The sequence below is a fragment of the Ctenopharyngodon idella genome, chromosome 7, assembly GCF_019924925.1.
Source record: "Ctenopharyngodon idella isolate HZGC_01 chromosome 7, HZGC01, whole genome shotgun sequence".
NCBI classification, from domain to species: Eukaryota; Metazoa; Chordata; class Actinopteri; order Cypriniformes; family Xenocyprididae; genus Ctenopharyngodon; species Ctenopharyngodon idella.
In genome coordinates this window covers 17124391-17145748 of record NC_067226.1, presented here as the reverse complement: position 1 = coordinate 17145748, position 21358 = coordinate 17124391, and the positions used below count along the sequence as shown (strand labels likewise).

The 21358-nt window shown below is 40.0% G+C and overlaps 1 protein-coding gene across 7 annotated transcripts in view; it reads right to left on the bottom strand.

Annotated features, from left to right (window-relative positions):
- Positions 1–21358, bottom strand: part of znf536 (zinc finger protein 536) — a 191804-nt gene that overhangs the window by 52873 nt on the left and 117573 nt on the right. For all 7 annotated transcript variants that reach the window (XR_007930876.1, XM_051900001.1, XM_051900003.1 and 4 more), the window contains 2 exons: positions 12470–12628; positions 4653–6356 (listed from right to left, as the gene is read on the bottom strand). Coding sequence is in view for 6 of the 7 variants with exons in the window: in XM_051900001.1 (XP_051755961.1) it covers positions 4653–6356; positions 12470–12628 (1863 nt within the window). In the remaining variant the exon portion in view is untranslated. The remainder of the gene's footprint in view (positions 1–4652; positions 6357–12469; positions 12629–21358) is intronic.

Below are 21358 nucleotides of genomic sequence, written 5' to 3'. Positions count from 1 at the left end.
CTCTCTCTGACCCATACCAGACTAAGGTCAAGACCCACCCAAGAGAGAATCTGATCCTACACCCTCCTGACAGTAATAATTGGCCACTGGTGACTAAACACCATTTACATTTAACTACCCACTCCTGTCTGCTGGTCAAGATACATGCTAACACACACACACACAAACACAGGCTAGCAGACAGGCGCTAAAATGAAAAGAAGTAAAAGTACCGGGAATTCCCACATTCACAAATCATCTTTAACTGCATCGTTTCTAAAGCCTTTTTTATTCGGTTCAGAGTTTGTAAGTCTGCTGTTACATATTAAAGAAGGACACGTAAATTGATAAACCCAAAAGGATTTGAATAGAAGAAGAAGAAAAGGAAAGATATAAACCAATCCACCTAAGCATACATCTCTTTTCTGTCTTTCTACAGAGAGTTATTCACTCGCTTTAAACACCCAGGCACTATTTCTCTCTGTTTCCTTCTATCTTTTTCCATCTCCAATCATCTGTCATTCTCACTGAGTGGTTTGGAGTGAATGGGGACAGGGTTCACTGCTTTTCCACCAGGGGGTGTCATGGCCTTATGAACTAGGATGGTTGGGGTGAGCAGCCCCCTCTTTCATCAGTCCTTCAAGTCTGATCTCTCTATACGTACATCCTCTTTCCCTTTTTTTCTGTCCATCTCTCTTTCTCTGCCTACTACGCAATTGTCGCTTGAGGAATTTCTTGTCTGTGTGGCAAAACTGGATTGTGGGTGGTGGCTGGACAGCTCTTAGCAGTAAACATCTGAAAACTGTGCTCCTGTGCAGTGTCTAGGGCCTCAGACACTCGCACAGACACACACTTCATACTATTAAGCAGGGTTAGACATGAAAACTCACACACTTTGGACAGGCCGAGTAACTGCGCTCCGTACCACGAGCGTGCGCTCACAACTGCTCCTGTGAGAAATCTAAATGTGGCCATTTTTCATGACGGCTAATGGAGACAGGGCGGGTGAATCAAGATAACTGTTTACACTGCAAGCTACGACGACCACGACAATGAAAACAACAACAAAAACAAAACGGGGTGAGGGCAGAGAGTGTGCGAAGAGCTCGGAGAGAGTGATGGTGGCAGATGAAAAGGACACTAATAATCTCATTTCTCTCATTCTACCTTTTTTTCTTTGCTCTAAGTGGTGCTTCACAATAAATGAAAGCACTTTTTCCGGTGACACGTTTAGATTCTTATAGCGCACCAGCAAACATTTAAAAAATGTTGAAGGTTACGTTCTCACTGTCTGCTGGCCTTAACAACAATTCGCACAGGTGCTCCAGATAACCGGGACTGATGTGTGGTTATTATAACATGCGTAGCTTGTGATGATACGTTGTTAAATTAAGGGGAAGACAAAGAGGAGCAAAAGAAAGACAGACAAAGAACACAATGCTCCAGACATGTGCAATGTATAGATGAAGATATGCCACTAACAGACCTAGTATTGATTATATGATACACTTACACAATGGATGCCTTGCACAATGGAACAAGGCCATTAAGCAATGTGAACAATACAAAGCTAATCCAGTAGACTACACACAGTCTGAGGTGTCTGATAGAACTCGGCACTAAATTGCAGGTATACCTCATGATTAATATGTGCGATTTTTATTTATTTATTTATTTATTTTGATTGACTGCAAATGAACTCTCTGAATGCTAAAGTGAGATTTCTTCCTGGCTTCAGGTTTAAAAATAGATAAACAGATAAAAAATAGTATTTTCAGGTATTTGTTGTGTTTGAAGTAAAACGTGCATTGGTTTATATATGGGAACGGGTTAATATACATGTAAGATACTTGACACGCAAGAGAGAGTAAATGTGTTTGTGTGTCTTATAAAAGTGGTATAATAATGAGGGTGTCACTTTAAAATGACTCTCACTCATTCCATCCCAGATGTCATGGCATACCATATTCAGCTGAGATTTCTAAATATTAATGATTTATGCATTATTTGCATACAAACCTAATGCCAAGCCATTTCAGATAATCATATTTTGCCCTGAATTAAATTTTCAGAGGGATTTTTGCTTAATCTATGCCCAGCCCCAAGGAATCATGCAGAATGTGTTTCAGCCAATTTTGTACAAGAGACAAAAGCACAAAAGAGTCAAAATCAGAAAGTTCCACCTGTATGGTGTGTTATATGCATAACATTGGTGAGGTCTAAATTGTGACCATCCATATACTGAGGAGTTGGTGTGAATGAAAAAAACAAACAAACAAACAAACAAAAAAAAACCTCATCAATTATTATTATTCTTATGAACTCTTATCAATTGATTCTTATCAACTACATGCATCTTGTATTTTTTTAAAGGATACAAACAACACAAAACAGATTACAGTTTAGTAGAGTGCCTTCATCAGGTGGACAAGTCTTTTTTATACTGTACAAATTGTACTGTATATTCTATCCCTACCACTAGCCCTGCCCCTAAACCTGCCGATCACAGAAAACTTTCAGCATTTTTACGTATGATCCATAAGCAGTTTTCCTCATAGGAAAACAGTGGTAATACTAACACATTCCCTTCAGAAAAGGATGAATAAACTGTCTGTTGAGTTCTCCTCATGGTCATTCAATGCTTTTACTGTATGTATTACTCAAACATGCCCACACACTGTCACAGCGTTTACAGAGGCGCTCGGCTGGCCGTCAACATCCACCAGCGACAAACTGATGGAGTCATGCTTTAAAAATGCAAAACAAAAAACTTTTGTTCTCAAGACAAAGCCTTATCTCTAAAGGTCAGTCCCTCTTCACAGCAGCAGGAGAAGGGGACGTCACAAGGGCACTTTTCAAATGTCTTTGATTAAAGAAGGATATTACAATACGATACATTCACTGCGATGACAAAAAATAGCATTCATTTTCAGCCAAGTGAATGACCTCCTCTAATATTAAAAATGCAACAGGTTCCTCCATGACAGACATATTTTCCATAATTGAAAGGTCAAAAGCACCATTAATTGTTAATGTAAACCATTTTGAAGGGGGAATATGAAACACATGCCAGCCTTGAGACTTCACTTTTCTCTCTATTGTATGATTCTCTTGTTTGATAGATGATGCAAAAACTAAAAACTAAACACTATGGTCTTCTTTTAGTTTGTTACTTCAAACTATCACGGTTGGAAGATGCTTAATTCTTTAACAGCTTCACAAATATTTGTTCATCTCTTTGACTAGAGATTTAGCCTTTTTTTCCCTCCACAAAACTGACTCACATTGTCGACTAGTTCAGCTGACGTGAGTGTTAGTGGTTGACTCACTTGTGGTCAATATTATAGTGAAACAGATGTCCAAATGTCACATAGTTATATATATATATATGAAAAAATAACCTAATAAAATTACTACTAAAAAATAACTTGTATTGACACCTATACTGATTTTGTGTAACTTGTATTGACACCTACACTGATTTTGTGTCATCCAAATCAGTGTTTGTGGTTACTTATCAAGCACAACACAAATTAACTTCTTAAATGAACAGCTAGATCATTCCAAATTAAAGGAGCAATAAGTATTAAGATTTGTGAGAATGAAGCAGCTTAATAAAACATGTCTGTTTAAAATACTTGCAGTACTAGTTTAAACCACCCTTTGTAATCCTACACCTATTTGCAGTAAGATTGTTTTACTGGGAGCAAAAAAATAAAGTCTGCCTTGCTCCTCTGTGTTTGCAGAGTACAAGTAATAACACCAATGTAAAGCACCAAACTAAGAATGTCTATCTCAACTGAAAATTAGCATCTGCTTAATGAATAATATATTAAAAGCAAAAGAAAAATGGAGGACACATTTTATTACCTGACTGTTTACTTCAGCAAAAGTAATCTTTCAACTGTAAGACATACCCTTTAAAAAAAGATGTCTAAAGGCTGTGGCACACACTTACTTTCTACTACAGCTGCCCAAACCAAACTACAAATGTAATTCTTGGAGATTTACTCTCTTTTTTTCATTCACGGTTACTTTCTTTTTCTTTTTATCACCAAATTTACAGAAAGGGCAGTGTGAACCACAGTAGTCTCAAGGAGCACCAGTAACCTTAGCAGAATCATGAAAGCTGGCAGATCATTTTTCACAAGGCCATAGATCTCGGGCTCTTATAAAGTAATGGGCTTTTGGGAGAGGCCTTTATGAAAGCTAAGATAGTTAAGTTCTGTGTGCTAGAGATGACACAGGGACCATCAGCTCCTGGTCTGCTTCAAAGCAGAAACCCTTATTCCCAGAAAGAGGAGGGAAGGAGAGAGGGTGGTACTGGAGCTCTTGTAAAATGACAATATAATAAAGATTAATATCTTACTTTGTCATCCTGATGGTCTCTAAACTTGCCCGAAATAAGGTTGAAATCACTCAAAAGCAAATCTTTCTCCTTTAGAGAGTTTCTGTATTGGTGTGTTTCTGACCAATGAGGGAGACATTGAACAAATGTGTAATTGGTTCACAAATAAGAAATAGTAGATTCTGTAGTGATGTGCTGCTCATAATGTGGTGTATATCATGTGTTTACTTGCCAGAGAGGGTGTATGTATAACAGTGAGTCATTTTGAAAGTCATTGTTCATTGATTTTTGACACTAAAAAAGAAGTTTATGCTGTCATACTCACCAGAGGGGTCATTTCTTTTCATGCTGCTGGTGCCACTGCCTGTTCCATTGGAGCCGCCGCCAAGGCCTCCATTGAAGGCTGCGAGGTTCTCTGAACTGTAGGCCCGCAGGACAGATAGCATGTTCATCTGGTGCTCCAGGTGGGCCTGATCAGGCTTTATCAGGCCAGGAGGACCACCGCTTGAGGACAGAAGACCAAGGCCTGTCTGCTGCCACTGCTTCTCAGGGGTTGAAGGATGAGGGGGAGAAAGCCCAGAGCTTTGGGGGCCCATTGTTAGCTTGCACCTTTGGATGTCCTTCGCTGACAATGGAGATTCGGGAAGCATTTGCATGGATCCACGATCCTCCTCCTCAGCATCACCCATCTCCATCTCCTCTTCTTCTCCGGGCTCCTCTTCATTATCTGAATGCATATGCCTCTCTGTAACAGTGGGGTTGGGTAACGATTTGTCACGACTCATTTCATCTTCTTCAGACTGGCCACCATGTTCCTCAGATGCCTCTATCTCGCTGCAAGATGCCTTGTCGGATAGGTCGTCCAAAGGGCCTTGACCACCCATATCATTGGGCTGAATTTGCTGCTGGTCCAGGAATCCAACAGGCCCTCTAGCAGAGCCATCATACACAGGACCAAAGGGCTTGTAGAAGTCACTGGAGAATGCTCCAATGGAGGCTCCATGCGGGGGCTGCTCCAGATGGTTGGACCAGCCTGCTTGTCCCTTCAGATCCCCAGACTCATTCTCTCTGTCCCTGGACGGGGCTCCCTCATGGTGATGAAGAAGGCCTGGTGGTGGAGGAGCCAAGCCAGTAGATTTGCCAGCATGGGAAGGCTCTCCCAGGAGGTGCTCCTTAGTATCTTTGCCTGGGCCACACTTGCCTTTACCAAGGTGGTTGGCTTGGAGATGGAGGGCCATCAGCTCCACAGAGGCAGTTGTGAAAGAGCAGAAGAGGCAGCCATGCCAGGCGACATTGTCCTGGATGGTGATAGAGGCTCCAGGGAGGGACCCTGCTTCAGGTCTAACAGACAAATCCAGAGGCTCATACTGTGAGCGTCCACCCTCAGCTGGCTTGACATCATTGGTGGGATTCTCTTCCTGGTTGGCCTCACTGGCTCTTTTGTTCTTGGCCTCGGCACTCTCCTGGCTAAAGTGCTGACCATGCAGCTGAGTTTCTCTCATCTCTTTCTCCTTCTTCATGGAGTTGAGGACAAAGCTGTCCATAAAAGCTTGCAGGGAGCCCTGGAAGTTGACTCCATTTCCCACCATACTCTGGTAGGCCCGGCCCAGGTCAGAGAAGCTAGCAGGACTGTCCCCTGCAGAGGCTGGTCCCTCAGGACTCTTTATGTTCTCTGTGGTGGGCTCTGGCCCTGGTCCATGGCGATCACGTTCCCTTTCACGGTCTCTGTCTCTGGGTGAGAGCATTCCTGGTGGAGCCCACTGGTGTGGGAGCATTTGACCCCCTCTGAAGTCAAGACCAGAGGGCATCATGCCTTTAAACACCCCACGAAGGACATCGGGACGAGCAAAGACCCCACTGCCGCTGCTGTTCTTGCCGTGGTCATCTTTGTGTTCAGAAGATGGAGGGTGGTTGGCTGAGGGGCCGCTTCCATTCTGTCGCTCACGGTGATGGCGCTCCAGGTGGTACTTCAGAGAAGCTGACTGAGTGCCTGCATAGTCACAATGAGGGCACCTGTAGGGCTTTTCACCTACAGTGAGAGTGATAGAAAGAAACAAAGACAGACAGGAGCTGATGTCAGTACAGCAACAATAATATAGGTGCCAACAAGCTCAGCAGGAACCCTGGGCTTGTTCCACCTGTCAGAAGAAGAGCAAAATGAAAAACAACATGTAAATATTTGACAGGAATCATGTCAGGGATTACATCAAGCCTCTCTAAATCTCACATTCTGCAGCATTCGACCACATTTATCACTTAGTAAACAGTCCATCAGCCTTTTTGAGAGGAGGGAGGAGTTTCAATACGGGTCGATCCAGCTCAATCCAGCTCCTAGGAGTGAGCCATCACTCACGTCAGCGCCATAAAAAACATATCACCATATGGTGCCTTCAGTCCACTACAGAGATCATATTTTCAACTGACAACAAAACTGTCTGGATGTTATCTCTGTTCACATGGGGAACTGCAGGCTTGTGGTGCTGCTGGTTGCTGCTGTCTTTCTTTCTCGCTCTCTCACTTTCTGTCTCTCTTCTGGCCTTGTCTGCTGTCAAGTCTCTACCTTGGTGGTTGAGCTTTTCCGTGGACATTCTCTATTTGCAGTTTATCACTGTAAGGATAAATCAAGCCCTACAGAAGCTCTTCATTCCCCCCGGAGGACAACTGTGACCCCTCAGTCCAAAATGCACCTAATAAAAGGCCCTCATTTGAGAGTGAAGATAGTCTAAATGATATAAACACACCATATGTGGTGCACATGAGCATTCCTCATAAGGCAGCCTCACACTGTGGATTACAAAATGCTAACCAGCATGAAATGTACTGTAAAAGAAGGCATGCAGGCAGTTTAGAAACACATGCAAATGTACAAGAATTCTTGTTAAAAGCAAAAAGGGAGCAGCATTTAACAAGAGAAAGAGCCTAAATTGCATTTGCATGATCCAATCAATATCGATATAAAATACTTTCTGACAACAATTAGAATAGGCTTGGAATGAAAGCTAGATTTATAAGATCAATAAGCAATAAACTAAATGCAAGGCTTGATTTTTGAGACCCTGTAATGTTTTAGGAATGAAATGATGTTGTGCGAGGTGGAAAAAAGACAGTGAGGGAGGGAGTTTCGAGAGATATGGGAAAATGAAAATAAAAGCATGTTTGTCAATGTGTGTGTGTGTGTGTGCGGCTATAAACGCTTAGATTATACACATGGAAAACATTTTTTAACCCAGAAAAAATGTTGCATTGTTACGCAAGACTGAATTGAATGATTTAAGTCTGGCTCTGTAGTAAATCATGGATATAATTAGCAAATGGCATAGTGCTCAAGTAATTTATCATTATTTGGAGGGCGCCATTCCAGAAAAAGAATGGAAGATCTGCAGACCCACTGCACAGATTCCTAAATAAAGAATTGCAAACATAAACTCAATACTATATTGACAAGAAACAAATATACAAAGGGACATATAGCGAAGGGCAGGGGAGAGGGTGAAAAAAAAAGAAAGGGGAAGAGGGCCATCTTTTGTTCTTTTACACAAGAGTGTTTGAAGCACATATTCAAAAGGCATCATACAAGATGAGCTTTTAACCCAATAAGTGCTTATCCTCTGAGCAGGATAACAGAGGCTTGGTGTGATTCAATAAGGAAACGTCCTTGATGCAAATGATCATTTTCAGTTCCTTTAACTGGAAGGAATGATATTCCGTACCCAAAATTAGAGTACAATTAGAGTGATCTGCTTTTCTCCACCCCATCTTGGGCGCCTGCTTATGAAAATTCTGATAAAATCTTAATTTATTTTTACTCAAAAATAATAATAAAAAAAACATATTAGGACAAATATTATGCTAATAAATTATGAAATGCTAAATCTATAATTCAGATCAATCGATACAGGCCTATTACGCATATATATTTTTTGAAACGTGAACACTATCGCTGGTTGTATGTTTATGCGAGTGTGTGTTCAAGTGCCTGTGTAAGTCTCTGTGCGTGTGGCATGTTCTTTGTGCACCATTTGGGCTCAGTAAGACATCTGCTCCATCATACGTCAGGGGCACGTGTGACATCTGGGGAATATACTGTATCCTGCCTTGCAACATTACACACAATTTACTGCTAAAGGTCATTATGTACCCGTTAATCCACTTTTAATTGATATCCACACAAACAACACAACCTCAGGGAAACAAAATGGATCGCCAAGGCAGAGAGGTAAAGAGATTTTTATTTTTCATCTTTTGAAATGAGAGAGTGCAAAACTCACTCAAAAAGTTTCCAAAGCTCACTCTTATGGCTGATGGACTGTGTTAATAAAAATAGGGAGGAAAAAATACATATCAAATTGCCATCTGGTATAGTGTGACAGGCTTTATATAAATTACAGAGACCTCTCACTGTGAGTTGTACATATCCATTATCATTTCTCAAGTTCACTTCTAACAGAGAGTGTTCAGTCTCAACACTTGAAGTCCAGCGCAAACTGATTTCATATGGATTTGTGTGATTTGTCATGACTCCATAGTAACAGTTCAGAATAAACACCCACAGCCTTTACAGAAGGGCAATTAAAATAGTTAATAGATATGACATACTTTAAGATGAATTTCCATATGGCTTTACAGAATGGTGAAAAGACAGCCTGCATTCCACAGGGGGATAGAAAGAGAGAGAGAGATTGACTGCACTGGAAAAATAGATGTGTTTTTTTTCTTCCTTAAGCTATGCTTTATCTATGCCAAATGTAGAAACAAGAATGTCAAGGTGTTTGAGCTCTCAAGCCCTCCACGTAGTACCCACAACTTCTATTTACATTTTAAATTACCCTTTACTGTATGGCCCATTACTTCAATCCTTCCATTAATCTTAAAGACTTTTAGAGAAGTAACTCACCATGTAGTAAGCAAATAAGCATTACCAGAGAGAACAAAAACAAAACTTAAAAAAAAAAAGAAAAGAAGAGAATAAAACGAAACCGCAAAACCATGCACCAGGCAAAAACTCACTAGTGAAACCATCAGATTTCCTACAGGGAGTCTGATGAGTGACCTTTGTAATTTACAATGCTTATGGTTTGGAACAGTAGCAACTGACCACAGACCTGAGTTTAATCGCTCTCTCTCCATCTTCAAAGTAAACGTTCAAAATGTTGTTCGATACAACCATAAACCACCATCCAGCCGTGTAAGCCAACTCTCCTTGGTTCTATCCAAGTCTTGCTCGAGATGCATAATGGCTCCCAATCACCAAGGTGAACTCACAGAGCCGATGCCTGTCTGTTCTGTCTCTCTTCAAACAAAGGTGATTCGTCTGGCATGTTGGTTCTCCTATAGCCTCAAGTTATGCGTAGCCATTGTCAGGAGCAAGGACCTTTTTATTTTTTATCTACAGCTGCTTACTGCTAAATACTGCCTTGTCCAGAAGGGGACAATCTGTGTCTCTAATTGCTGTCACTGAAGCCTAGATTCATTATGTGACTTTCCCATTAAAATGTGAGCATTAATTTGTATAATGAAATATCACCCACTGCAGTGTTCATTAGCTGTGGCCCCACACTATACGCTGCACAATGTTAGCTACCTAGAAAACTGTGCTTAATTTCACTAATGGATATTTTCCCGCTCACTGTTGGAGAGGAAATTAATACTGTAACATTAGCTCTTTAACTTTTGGAGAAATTTAAATTCACTTCATTCCTTTCAAGCCGACGTTAGAGAGTCATTAATCTAACATTGTGTCGCACAATGCCCTGGCCTCCTCAGTAAGCAACGCCATTGTGATGGGATAACGGCATCGGGATTGAGGCCCGCTTTGTGTCATCCGCATGTCTGATTGCTTTAAATCAAGGCAGGATATTTGTTTAATGTCAATGGCACAGTTTCAGCTTGATTGGAAGGGACTGTTGTTCCTGTAAATTATTCGAGCAGAGCAACCCAAGACCTGCGCCGTATCTCCGACGTCTGTCAGCCAGGAATCTTTATGACAAACCTATAACCGATCAGCAAAGAGTCACACATCTTGCAAGTACATCAAGGCTCGTGTAAATTGCTGCATCGACAGAAAGTGAAGCGTCCGTGTGTAAACGCGCTTTGGCCACACCGCACACACGTGGGCCATCCCGGCGAGCGGAGTGAGTGAGTGAGTTAACGGAGGCTTGGGACGAGGGCCTCTGTTTCCTCTCGGCTGAAATACGGCCCTACTGGGGACCCTTACCCCCTGCTCCGAGCAGGCATAACTCAACCTCCCTCAGCTAGAAACATATTTCCCCACTCCATCCGCAGCTCTCCTGCAAGGAGGACATAACCAGCCTGTCTAAAGCCTTAACCCCTCTGTTTAAAGAAAATTTAAACACTTTATTGTGACTGCCTGTCATTACATGCATGTTTGATACTCTTGTATGTGCAGCATTATCAAGCCATATGCTACATAACAGTTTAAAGATTTCTTTCTCCGAGTCATTTCGAGGGAAATCACTCTTTCCAACTGCCTCACAGTCCATATTAGATAATAACAAATGCAGATGACAGCGATCTGCAGACTTCATATGAGTACTGTATTGAAAATTAATACTATTTCCTGAGCTTCTGTTATAACAGAAGATGAAAATACTGCAGGCTTACACATCAGCTCCATTGTTAAGCATGCCTTACAATCAAACTTAATGCTCCAGAATAGCACAGCTATGTGCTTCTTATTAAGTGGGACAAATACCATCTGGGTGGTCTCCGCTCTTCCTTGCATGCACATACCAAAAAAATAACAACCATCGATTCCCTGAGCTGCGAGTGATTTCAGTTAGCTTACAGTTAAGGAAAGAAGCATATATATGTGTGTTTGGAAGCATTAAGTGAAAACTTTTTTAAAAAGTTTATTATTGTTATTATAGTTGCTGTTGTTCTCAAATGAGATGTACTGTACTTCTAATTTATCATTATTATTATTATTCACATATTAAAAGGGTGTCACTTAAATGTTTACATACTCGTATACATAAATAGAGACAGCAGTGTGCTGAATCTAAGGTGACCTCTGAGTGCTTATCCTGGTTATCCTGCATGTTAACTAGGCCAGCTGTGCCTGCTAGTGAGCCTCAGCCTTGCTCTTGGGTGGAACAGCAGGGTCTCTTGACAGCCACTGGACCAGCACTGCTCACATCATTACTCTGCTGGGCTGGGGCGTCCTCCCTCACATACCTGAAGTTCATTTATGGGCTCAGTGTTTTTAAATTCCACTAAACTGGGCTGTGTAAAATGTGTGTGAAAAAACCTGTGATTAGGCTTACATGTATGTCACTATATACACATGTGAAATGAAAGGGTTAGTTCACCTAAAAATGAAAATTATGTCATTTATTACTCACCCTCGTGTCGTTCCACACCCGTAAGACCTTCGTTCATCTTCGGAACACAAATTAAGATATTTTTGATGAAATCCGATGGCTCAGTGAGGCCTGCATTGCCAGCAGTGTCACTGAACCTCTCAAGATCCAGAAAGGTACTAAAACCATATTTAAAACAGTTCATGTGAGTACAGTAGTTCTACCTTAATATTATAAAGCGTCAAGAATACTTTTTGTGTGCCAAAAAAACAAAAATAACTTCTTTTTAACAATATCTAGTGATGGGCGATTTCAAAGCACTGCTTTGAAGCTTTACGAATCCTTTGTTTCGAATCAGTGGTCCGGAGCGCCAAAGTCACGTGATTTCAGTAAACGAGGCTTTGTTTTATGCGATCCGAACCACTGATTCGAAACAAAAGATTCGTAAAGCTTCAAAGCAGTGTTTTGAAATCGGCTGTCACTAGATATTGTTGAAAAGTCATTCTTTTGTTTTTTTGGCAAAAAGTATTCTTGTCGCTGTATAATATTAAGGTAGAACCACTGTAGTCACATGAACTGTTTTAAATATGTCTTTAGTACCTTTCTGGATCTTGAGATGTTCAGTGGCAATAGAGGCCTCACTGAGCCATCAGATTTCATCAAAAACATCTTAATTTGTGTTCTGAAGATGAACGAAGGTCTTACAGGTGTGGAACGACATGAGGGTGAGTAATAAATGACATAATTTTCATTTCTGGGTGAACTAACCCTTTAATGTAAAAGCCTAAATGCAGTAAATTTGCTTCATGGACTTCTTGCTCACCTGTGTGTATTCTTAGGTGGACCTTCAGATGGTGGGAGGTGCGGAAAGATTTGCCACAGTAGGGGCAGTCCTTCATGCTTGAACCCACACTCCTTTCCCGGTGCTGGGTAGTGGGGGGCTGGACAGCACTCACAGGTTTTGCCATCTCATCCCCGACATCTAAGAAACAGAGAAACAAAGGAAGACATAAGTCAACGACTGTTCTGTTTCACTTCAAAACAGCAACATGCCAGAGAGGTTTTTCCCGTCTTGTTTCTTCTGTTGTTCTCAATCCTTTCAGGTTTTGCCACCCAAATCTGCTAACGCCACACAAAGTCAAATACATCAATGAGTTCACGTGCACCACTTTTTCCCCTCCCCACCCTCCGCAACCTGACAGAACGCTGACAGTTCAGAAGCTTTCTTTAGAGATATCACCCCGACCCCCACCCAAGTACATTCACGTCCCAACATTTTATCCAGCCTCTCATCATCTGTAGTGGGAAGCATATGGCAGATTGTGTTGAAATGAACAATACAAAGGGGAAAAAAAGAGAAAACAGCCATGTCAGCAACAGGGTCTTCGTTTCACCGTGGCGCCCTGGTTTTGACAGGTGACGTCGGCAGGGAGCTTGATGGGAAACGGTGATAACGAAGGGCCGCTCTGATTGAGCAATTGTCACACCAATAACGTCTAAGAGTGTCAACAAGTCCACACTTGGAGATAATTAGTCACTATGCTTATATGTGAGATGTCAGCAGTGTTACAACATGGTGAGTTACAGGGGGATCTCATATTGTGTGAAGCATCTGACACTCCAGTGAAGTTAATGTGATACAAGACCAGGTCAGATCCTTTGAGATGTTACAGTTGCCTACTAGAGATTTTCCCACCATATGCATTGTTTTATTTTATTTTATTTTATTATTTTATTTATTATTAATTTATTTTATTTTACTTCAAACTTTATTTTATTTATTTTATTATTTATTTTATTCTATTCACTATGTATATAAATAAATATAAATATTTATAAAAGTATAAAAAATAAAGAAAAGAATAAAAAATGCAACTCAAAATAATAATAAAAAAATGTGATTTCAAAAAATGCTTTTCTGTTAAAACCTTGAACCAGGTCAGGTCCTTTGAGAAGTTATATTCGCCTACTAGAGATTATAATGTGCATCAACCATGTGCATTATTTTATTTTATATTTTATTATATTTAATTTAATTTTATCATTTAATTTTATTTATTTTATTATTTTATTTTAATATTTTATTTTTTTATTTTATTATTTCATTTCATTATTTTATTTTTATTAATAGAGATTAAGATGTGCATTTACTAGAGATTATAATGTGCATTAACCATGTGCATTATTTTATTTTATTTTATTTTATTTTATTTTATTATTTTATTCTATTTTATTTTATTTTCTCTGTAAACCCCCAACTTAATAATATATATATATATATATATATATATATATATATATATATATACACATATATATATATATATATATATATATATATAATTTGAAAAAGTTTTTCTGTTAAAAGTGATTCAGGTCAGGTCCTTTGAGAAGTTACAGTTCCCACTACAGATTTGATTTGATTTTATAAAAAATAAAACAAATACATACAACTCAACAAATTGAGATTAAAAGAAGCTAAGATTTTCCTTAAAATCACTGCACATGCTTTAAAATATTGTGAGCTGTGGCACTCATATGGGCAATCAAACTCTTCGCAATTTCCTGTTTTAAAAAAACATGTTTCTGTTAAAAATCAAAAACAAAACATTCCATATCCACACATTCTGAAACTAAAAAACACAATTACCCTTGTGTAACGGCATTTGGCTCTGTGTCCTAACTTCAGCTCAAGAAGGTCTCTGAGCGTGTGACCAGCCACGGTGTAAAAAAAAAAAAAAAAAAAAAAAAACAGTTTGTAAATGCTTTCTTATTTCTGCGCCTACACATGATATGGTGTGTGTGTAGGGAGAGACGTCGTCTGAATGGCGCAACCCACTTTAGCAACCATTTGCCTCAATCAAAAGCTTTTGTACGAGTAATCTTTCTTTCTTTCTGCACTTTTTTCCTCCTCATTTCTCTACCCTCTTTTAAGAATCAAATGAGATTTGAGAAGTTAAAAAAGAAAGAGTGAAGTCAGCATCTCCTTCTCTCTTGTGACTGATCACATTCCTTCAATTTGCTGCCTCCGTTTTGCCTACACGTGTTACATTGTGATGTGTGCCCCCATTTTCTGACCCAAACATATACTCACAACGAAACAAACACAAACAACGACTCTGACCCACTTTAGCCTGGTACCCAGACACTTACAAATATTACTCCTATTGGCAAATTTTACAGGCTTTTAGTGAAGTGTTAGGATGTTATTGTCCCACAACCACACACTCGCACTCAAATACACACCACATATATGCAAGTATAAATGTGACATTTGAGCGCCAATCATTACTCACGCAATATTAAATGTTCCTTTAGATCCAGATTTTAACGTAAACCATCAGTCATGTCGCTCTTATTCTTACCTACATACTGAAACATCAGACAGATACATGAGCATACAAAGACTTGTTCTTTCATCTCTGTCTCTCTCTCTCTTTACACACACACACACACACACACACACAGGCCAGCAGGGCTGTCTTTAATCAGCTGACTGCTCCCCAGCTTTTAATACGGCTGTTCCAATTACTGTAAAAGTCATCCTGCACCAAATAACCACAAATATTGACAGTTTATTGCACAACACATTTATGACATTTGAAGGTCACCCCATATATTACGCATCATCTCTCGGCCCAGGGTGTCTGGAACAGAGAGATTCTCGATAACCCAGCACCTATAACTATTTTCTGCATATTGATTTTCCATTTCTCAGCCCTTTTTTATGCAAAAGAAAAATCTGCAAGAGACACAGCTTAAAAACGATTGTCACGAGCGAGCCACGGCCTTCATATATTATCCAGTTAAGCCTGAAAACAATAACTCTTTAGTCTAAGGCCTAGGCAAAACATTATGGAATGCTACAGCATTCCTTTATAGATGTTTACAGTCTGACTAATTAGACATGGAGATAATGAAGTTACATCTGTAATTTATGATTAACTTGCTTATTGAGACTACGCTGATATCAATCATCTCCATCTCCATAAATATTTCATCGACCACTGGATTCGCTTATGAGCTTTTTGCTGCCGTAACCAATAATAAAAAGCATCTCCAAGCACTTGACACAACATATCAATATCCATTGTCCATTGAGTTTGTTGCACCAAAACGAGGCGGTTAATGGTACATACATGTAAAGCGAGGTGTTCGGGGGGCTTTACCGGACCAGCGTTCTGGAACATGCCAGAACAATAGACTGGAAGCGGACAGGAGGCCACTGGGAAAAGCCATCTGGGAGGAGGTGTGTCGCTCACCCTGCTGTCTGCTCTGTCTCTTTGACATACACACACAATTATGGAAGCTGGTAAGTTGTGTGCGTGTGTGTCTATAAAAGGAAGGTAAAGGAAAATATGTTTGTCTCAGTGACATGTATTTATGTGTGTGTGTGTGCGTACAACATCTCAAATCTCTCCAGATGGACCACACCCTGATCCTACTAATAAAAAACAAACAACAACAAAGGCCCACTATGACAAACCCCCCACCCCTCCCCCATACACCTTTAATGGATCTCTCACAATCACACTTCCACTCTAAATCAGTCTGTGGTTCTGATTACTTGCATATCACTTTCAGAGGAAAAAAAAAAAAAAAAAAAAGAAACAATCATAAAAACACAAGATGTCTCCCCTATCCATTAGAATAATGTGTCACGTGCCACAGTCAGTCATTGACCTTCCTTCCTCTGTAGCACCCGAGGAAAATGTGAGAGAAACATTTGGATTTAGATAGTAAAAAGCAGAGAGAGAGAGAGAAGGTAAAATGTGATGACATCATTTGAAAGGCATTAGGCTTTTAAAAATGCGCCCGGGGGGAGCTGATTTCCTTACGCTGGAGCAACACAACACCATCCGGCTGATGCGCACGCTGCACTCTCTCTTTTTTGATTTGGACCGGTGCCATCTTTGTGAACAGTCTGGTTCAGGCGAGTTAATCAATTTGAGGTTTAGTTACACTGCTGAGGCTAGCATTCCGCCGACTGCTAGAAAGTAATCGGAACTCGCAGAATTTATTAACCAAACACCAATTATCATTAAACACCACTGCATTATCCCCTCCTTTTACTACCTGACAAGGACTACTTAATGAAATTTTAGATTAAAGTTATTTAGCCTGCTGATTTATGGTGGCTAAAACTCCTAATGCAGCCCCTTGGCACAGATGCTCGCACAAGCAGTTATTTATTTATTTATATATTTTAAGGAGTACACCAGGGACCCCGAACCCTCCATGGTACCACCGCAACCAAGTCCTGCCCATGGGAGAGGAAAAAAAAACAACTGTCCAAACGTTTGTAAGATTCTCTGGATATGAGAACAAGCTCTCTCGCTTACAGGCGGTACACGCTGACCTGCGTGTCAATGAGGTAATAAATTCATGGAGGCAAACTAGAATTTAAATTAATAAATAAATAAACACTAAATTCAAAAAGTGTTTACCCCCTTTCTGTTTGTGAGATGAAACAGCCGCAAAATGTGCTACATATAAGGCATGTGGGTAAACAGGGGCACCAGATGTTCTTTGATGTTAATAATGGCATTTATTATTAATATTAATTAGACTGCATTCAGCAATACATTTGGGCCATTTCCAAGTCAATTAAGCAAAATGGCATTCGGGAGATGTTGAAACGACATTTTAAGGCAGGTGTTCGGCGGTCCCCTAATAAAACATTTTTGCTGTGACTGAAAAACAACCCATTTTCAACAGATTCTGTTTTTTCTTGGTCTGTAGGAAAGCAGCATTTTCTCGCTCAGAGTGCTGTCGTTTTTTTTAACAGTTGTAGTTAAACGTGAACAGCCTTGCTCTGGAAATGTTTTCGTGTACCCCATAAATGATGTTAAACTTCTTGAAAACATCATACTTTTTATCTGTATATGTATATATATATATAATACATATTAAAAGTACAAACTAGTATTTTCACATTACATTTAGGTGTGCTTGTTTAAGAAATGCCAAACCAGGAAACAGGTTATCCATCTAATCATCCATCCACACAGTCAAGAGCCAAACTGCACAGTAAATTTCAGTCAAAAACAAAACTAATTACTGCCCACATGGCGGCAAAAGATCAGATGGGAAGGCGAGTGTGGGGGGAGGCTATGTTGTCTATATAATCCTTATATCCTATGTGTAAGTATAATCACACACACACAAAGCACAGTTTTAAAGCTCCATTCTCTGTAATCTGGACCATGAAAAAGGGGGCCGCTAGCACATTACCTCCAGCTAGCACTGATTTGGCAAGAGGGCCCTGTGTTTTTTTTTAAGCTTGTGGAGGCTCAGCCATACAATGGTACATTAACAATCTGTGCGTTCATTTATCAGCCCATGCGTTTTTGGACTCTGTGTTTATGGCGCAGTGCACTTTTCATCGCTGAAAATTAATGAACATGCCTCTCCTCGCAACAAACATGCACCTGTGCCGCCGTGATGCTAATCACAAACATTTATATTTATTAGCGGCAGCCTGAGTGAAAGTAGGATTACAAGAGGAGGAGGAAAGATTGTCCTTTTTCTGCTTTGTGAACAGAATGCCGCATTTCTCTCTCTCTCTCTATCTCACCCTCTCTTTCTCTCTTTTTTAGAGCACATTTGTTATGCCTGCTGGCGGAAGGGTCAGGTGAAATTAAGCTTTAAGTATTCTCCCTCCGACTGTAAGAAGTTAGAAATCTTCCTCGACTTAACATGCTTGACTAAATCCTCTCCACCAATAACATCAATAGTTCAATAGTTTAATGGGCGACATAAAGCACAAGAAATTTGACATGAATCTAGGATCTCGGCCAAGTCACGCACGGCTCCGTCACAACTGAAATCTGATGAACGCATCTCGGGTTCCTGAAGATGTGCCCTTCACAAACACCGAGCATCATGCACCAACACAACAACACGATGGAGTCTCAGGAGGTCAGAGAGGTGAAAGTGGCAGAATTGTGCAAATGAGCCACATTGACAGCACTCTTGACTGAAGAAACCCTCTCCCTCCCTCCCTCTCTCTCTCTCTCTCTGTCTATCTCTCCTTCCCTCCCACCATCAGTGACAGAAGGTGCGCCTCTCCCTCTTTAAAGGCTATGCCTCTGTCGAGCTGAGGGAACAGGAATGGTGCCATAAGTTTCCGCCTGGCACTCACCCATCTTTGTTTGCTCCTCTCGAGTTGCTTTCAGGCTTCAAAGAGCAGCAAATTAAAAAAATGAGGAAAAAAAGAACGAAAGAAAAGAAAATTAAGATAAATAAATTAATAAATACGCACTGAAAAGAAAGTGAAACCCGGGCTGCTGAGGAGGCAGTGAGGTCTCACTAACTTTATTATTCTGCAAGGTGATCACAGCATGCAGAGGAGAGGAGAGGGACTGCCGTGACCACTGCTGGCCTGACGCATGAGAGGAGACGTTCTGCCATGATCAGAAGCCTTAGTGAGCTTGCGAGGGCCCTGAGGGTGGGCATCTTATTACAAGCCCCACTTCAGTAAGGCTGGCTGCTCTTAATCTTGGTAAATATTCATTGGACGCCCACTATTTTTTGTAAAACGGGCAACATTAGTAAAGCCTGGGTGGATGCTGTCTGTTCAGGGCTACTGTGTTCTCCATAGTTAAACTGTAACAATTATACGTTATGATTTTAAAGTGACACACACACACACACACACACATATGTGGAAAGAAATAAAGAAAGAGAAACAGAGAAACAGGCAAACAGACTGCTGTGGAGCTAAACAGCATTTCATGCATTACTTAAGCACGGCGCTGTACCTTTAAAACTCTTTCAGGGTAGAAAAAACCCTCCTCGCCTGACATTGATTTCCTATTCATTTTTCCACCCGACCAAATCAACAACAAGTACACCAGGCAATCATAAAGCTGACTTACACATCCCTTTACAGCACCTTCTAAATCCATTAGCATCCCTCTAAAGCCATGCGCTTTGAAAAGCCATTCCTCTATTGCTTTCATTAATGAGAATTAAAACAATACTGATGTACTTGACGATATTAGGGAAATTACCATATGGATGGTCTGATCAATAACAACATTACCAAACTAGACATCCACAAAGACTGACACTATAATGTGAAGATGATGAATTGCACGCAGGACAACATTAACAGTTCTTCCCATCTTCACGTATTGCCTTAACCAAAAACCTGCATCTTGACAGGAACTGTAAAACGTGGCTTTTTCGCCTCAGCCACATGGACTATAAATTGCGCGGTCAAGGACATCCCCGCTTTTACTCTTACATGCACTTGTCCAGTGTCTTGGAAAATGAAATAAAAAGATTTATCATGCCGCCCTAAACACAGGAGAGTCTCATGACTGAGCAACTCCATCAGAATACATTTCAAGATGCTGAGAGCTGGGCAAAGAAGCTTTAAAACTGTCCCTCCCCCTCAAGGTTACATCATCCATCAAAAATAGCATTGGATATCTTTTATTTAACCCACATTAATCTGAGTGAGATATCTGAATGAAGTCTGAAAGAGTAATTTTAGAAGAAGAAAAAAAATATCTACAAACATCCAGGCAGGATGAGAAATGTTGGAACACAGTCTATGGAGCAAAACTGATATTAACAGGGTCATTTTTTTCTTTTTTTCTTTTTGGTCCTAGCTATTCAAAAATACAAATCTTCTATAATAGGCATGTTTATAATTTCTGAGTTTAAATTCAATTGGGTATTTTTGGGGCATAAAAAATGAAAAATGTCAGGGTGATACACCTGTCCTGAAATCATAATGAAAAATGATTTTTAGAAAAATAAAAAGTTTTATCACTGCTAATATTAAATATATTTAAAAAACAAACAAAAAACAAAAAAACCTATTGTCTGTCAAATCAAGACATATTCAGAAAAAAAAAAAAAAAATGGACTCATGCAGACTGTCAAGGTCAAGAACTCTTTTAAAATAATAAGTTGAGTTTGTAAAATAGCCTGGTGTGATTTCACAAAATATTTCTTTTATATAATTTTTTTATATTATAAAAAAAAAAAAAAAAAAACTTTCAACTTTGAAACATATTCACAGATTAAACTGAGATTCAAATAAAGACCTTAACATGTCATGCGTTAACATGAACGACAAGCACCCACACAATCCACACATCACGTATGGCTTATTTTTATTTACGGCATTTCATTTAGCTCCTCTCTTTTTCTTCTCTTCGTCATCTTTTCACTGTTGACTCTTTCTACAACTCCAATCCTTCCAGTTGACGGTGCGTCACCCGTCACACATGTCAGTGAGAAAGCCTGCTCCCATCTCCTCCACAGACCAAATGTTCAATTGTTATGAAGGTCATTGACAGAGAGCAAAAATCACCATTGAGGAGCTAACAATTTGCCATTTCAGAACATTGCTGCACTGATGACTCAACTATTAATAGACTTCTCCCTCTTATATGACTAAAGCTATTCTGGCGATTGCATGGGCCACAGAAAAGATGGAGCCTTATGTCTTTATTTCACTGTCTGCTTTATCTGAGGAGAGATATCTGACATTTGGAGCAAATTAATGTGAACCTAAGCCTGACGAAAATGACGAATATCCATAACAGGATATTGAAAATTAAATCAAAATGTTACTGAGAGAAGGGCTTCAGATACCTTGCTGCCCTATTCTTGAGGGATTTTTTTCCTTTCTCCTTTTTTTCTTATCCACACTCGCATCTTTAAAAGACTGTGTTTGTACAATACCACCAAC